Source organism: Phaseolus vulgaris, chromosome 9 (assembly GCF_051622355.1).
Source record: "Phaseolus vulgaris cultivar YP4 chromosome 9, ASM5162235v1, whole genome shotgun sequence".
Lineage (NCBI taxonomy): Eukaryota > Viridiplantae > Streptophyta > Magnoliopsida > Fabales > Fabaceae > Phaseolus > Phaseolus vulgaris.
In genome coordinates, this window is record NC_143506.1 from 37174949 (window position 1) to 37178937 (window position 3989).

General features: G+C 31.2%; 1 protein-coding gene across 1 annotated transcript; it reads left to right on the forward strand.

The window, feature by feature from the left end:
* The first annotated feature begins 210 nt into the window (after positions 1 to 210).
* On the forward strand, positions 211 to 3682 carry LOC137821218 (auxin efflux carrier component 2). Its single transcript, XM_068625702.2, has 6 exons — positions 211 to 1216; positions 2351 to 2570; positions 2674 to 2759; positions 3172 to 3329; positions 3419 to 3495; positions 3609 to 3682. Exons 1-6 carry the CDS (start codon positions 211 to 213, stop codon positions 3673 to 3675), a joined length of 1614 nt encoding a protein of 537 aa, XP_068481803.1. The 3' UTR covers positions 3676 to 3682.
* Positions 3683 to 3989: the final 307 nt, after the last annotated feature.

Below are 3989 nucleotides of genomic sequence, written 5' to 3' on the forward strand. Positions count from 1 at the left end.
AATAAAAATATTAGAATAATAGTATTGAGAGTTATAAAATGATTATATAAAAAATTTGAGATTGTAAATGCATAATTAAGCTAAGTGAAAGTTGATTTTCAATGATGTTATATAAGTCCCTTTTTTCTACAACTAAACACAACACCAACATTTCACAGCCTCTTTGGTCTATCTTTCACTCTCACTGTTTACCCTTATTTTGTTTCAACCATGATCAAAGGTAAAGACGTGTATGAAGTTGTGGCAGCGCTTGTGCCCCTCTACGTGGCTCTGTTCTTAGCATATGGCTCTGTCCGTTGGTGGAAGATCTTCACCCCAGAACAGTGTTCTGGTATAAACCGTTTTGTGTCGGTTTTTGCAGTGCCCTTTCTCTCCTTCCATTTCATATCCAACAACAACCCTTACACCATGAACTTCAGGTTCTTAGCCGCGGACTCTCTCCAAAAGGTTGTGATTTTGGTTGCCCTTGTTCTGTGGAACAGTTTGACAAAGTGGGGTAGCATCAACTGGACCATCACACTCTTCTCACTCTCCACTCTCCCCAACACCCTCATCATGGGGGTTCCTCTTCTCAAAGCCATGTATGGAGACTTCACAGCCACCCTCATGATCCAAATTGTGGTTTTCCAAAGTGTCATTTGGTACACTCTCTTGCTCTTCATGTTCGAATACAGAGGAGCCAAGCTGCTCATCTCAGAGCAATTCCCCGAGTCAGCTGGAGCCATTGCCACCCTAAGGGTTGATTCAAGTGTGAGCTCTCTAAACGGCACAGAGGCATTGCATGCTGATGCAGAAATTGGAGAAAAGGGAGAACTCCACGTGGTGGTGAGAAGCATGCCACGTTCTGTGCCTTCTTCATTCAACAAGTCATACTCAACACCTAGATCATCAAATGCAGGGTTTGAGAAAGGCATGGTGAATATGCATGAGAAAGGGTTTTGGAGGAGCAAGAGTGACGGTAACGGGGTTTCTAGAAGCGGTTTGGTTTATCCATGCCCCTCTGAAAAACCAGTGTTTGCAGGGTTTAACAGTGGTTTTGTTTCTTCATTCCTCTATCCAAAATCAGAGTTTGCAGGGTTTAATAGTGGTTTGGGTTCTCCAAAACCAGTGATTGGTTCTAACAATGGCTTACACATATTTGGTAGGGGCTTGAATGCATCAGCAAGTTGTGAAGGCACCATTGGACCTTCCCAGGCTCTTGATTCAGCTTCAAAAGGTAACCCTCGTTGAGAAATCTTGCATGTCATTTACCTCCAAAGGTAAATTAGTTATACGTGTAATTTTACTTTAAAACTAGTTAAAATTATTAAACATAGATATGGTTTATTTTATTTTACAAAACTTTTACTTACGATGATATTTTTTTATTGACAGAATAAAGTGAAATAAAAGGAATATTTAAGGGACATGGAAAATAAGTGATAAGTTTATTGTATGTGTGCAATTAGTCAATATCATGTTATGTTTAATGTATGGATTTATTTATTAATTAGTAATAATTATTTTGACTGGGTAATATGTTTGTCTTATGTATTATAGATTTGTATAAAAAGTTATATATTAATACATATATTTAGTAATATTATTTAGTTAACTACAGATCATATTTGATAAATAATAAAATAGATTAATTATACAAAAGAGTGGCTATTCAACAATATAAAATATTGTCTTTATTAAATATAATATAAAGTCAAATCAATGTGCACGATTTATTTATTTATTTATTTATAATTATATTATATTAAATTTTATTAAATATAAGATATATTTTAAAGGAATTAATTTTAATATTCAAAAAAATTGTATAGTATTATTTTATTAATATATATTTTATGATTATTTTATTAATTGAAGATTTGATCTTGGATCACATCAAAGTTGTCTTCTGTGGGCTTCTCATTCTTGAATTGATGCCTAGAACTCATGGTTTGTATGCATTTGATTAAAAACTTATGAAGAATTTAGGTTGGTTGGATTTTTTTGGTGTTTTTGAGGAAATCTAGGTCTTATGGTAGCCTTGTGTATTAGGATGTTTTTAGTTGGTGCTTTGTATAAGAGTTGAATAACCCTTAAGTAGGTTATATTTATTTATTTTTTCTTGTTGATAAAAAAATGAAGAAATAGTAATAAATTAAGATGTTGAAACGGATTCGGTTACGGTTTTTTCTTTAGGTAGTAAAACTTTAACCCCATTTTATTATACAAATAGAAAAATAACAGTATATATATAGTGATATATATATATATATATATATATATATATAAATGAAAGTTTTAAGTTTGAAAGCCATGCCAATTGTGGTGGATAACATTTGAAATAATCACAAATTGAGAGAATTTGTATCAGTACACGGACTTGTAATTGATGAAGAAACCGCACATCCTGCAATTGCAATGGAACAAAAAGAGGTGAAAAATGAAGAAGTTGATACAAATAAAAATCAACAAATGCCACGTGCTAAAGTCATGATAAATCTAATTCTCACCATGGTTTGGAGGAATCTCATAAGAAATCCTAATACTTATGCAAGTATTTTAGGTCTCATTTGGTCTCTCATATTTTTCAGGTATTTTTTTCTCTTCTTTTTAATTGTGTTTTTAAGTGTTTTTCTACATAACTCTTGTTAATAGTATTATTAGTATAACTCAATCATTGTTTCATGTGTGTAGGTGGAGCATCAAAATGCCATCCATTATAAAAGGTTCCATTGAAATAATTTCTAATACAGGATTAGGAATGGCCATGTTTAGTCTTGGTACGCACTTCCTTCCAACACTTTTTTCTTCTTTCTCACTTTTTGCCAACAAATTTGGGTTAATTTTATTATAATTCTTTCTATTCTTGTATACCATGGTGTAATATTAGGATTGTGTTATTTTTTATCGATAAATAATAAATAATATGGAACACTTTAGGGGTGTTCGGATCCTATTACAAAGAGAAAATTCAATGACTTCCTACCAAACCTACAAGACTCATGAGAATTACATACTCTTGTGTTTCAAAATTAACATATAAAAAAAGTTTCTCTAAAATATTTTTGCAGTAATAACTATATAAAAAATCAACTTTTAAGAAGTCTTATTTAAGATATACTTCTTAGGATTGTGTTAATTTATGTTATTTGTTGTAGCATCTACTTAAGAGTGGTTTACTGAATTAAACAGGTCTATTCATGGCATTACAACCTAAGATTATTACTTGTGGAAAAACCTTGGCTGCACTTGCATTCGCAATTAAGTTCTTGGTTGGTCCATTTATTATTCTTGCAACCTCCAAAATAATTGGTATCCATGGAGTTCTTTTACGAGTTACAATTGTTCAGGTGAAATAAAAACTAATTGTGTTTCAAACTAATCAAATTGGATCTATAATATAGTTGTGTTATGATTTCAATATTGTACAATTTTGTAGGCTGTTCTTCCCCAAGGAATTGTCCCTTTTGTATTTGCAAGAGAATATAATCTCCACACAGACATACTCAGCACAGCGTAAGTGTGTGTGTTCTTTATAAAAATATTATTAATAATAAGAAATGCATTTGGTTAGAAATGGATTAAAAACATCAATAGAAGTTCTAAAAGGATTTTACACTTTTTTTCAGGGTTATCTTCGGAATGGTGGTTGCGTTGCCTGTAACAATAATTTACTATGCAATTCTTGGACTTTAATAACAAGTTTCACGTTCAATATGATGGATGACATGTATTGTTAAATTTCATATTTAAATTAATATATCTTTTAAGTAAATTGTATTAAGGTCTTATGTTATTATGCTAATTATCTCTATGTTTGTTCATATTTACTTTGAACTTTCTTATCACAACCTTCTTAATTAGCGATTTTATTTTCAAGTTGATTGATAAAGTTATTCTTCTTGTTTGGATTGCCAAATCTTAATAATCTTTTTAAGAATTTGTACACTAACTTAAAATAGTATTTGTTTATGTTTGTTAATTAGATCATATTATCACTTTTAAGAACA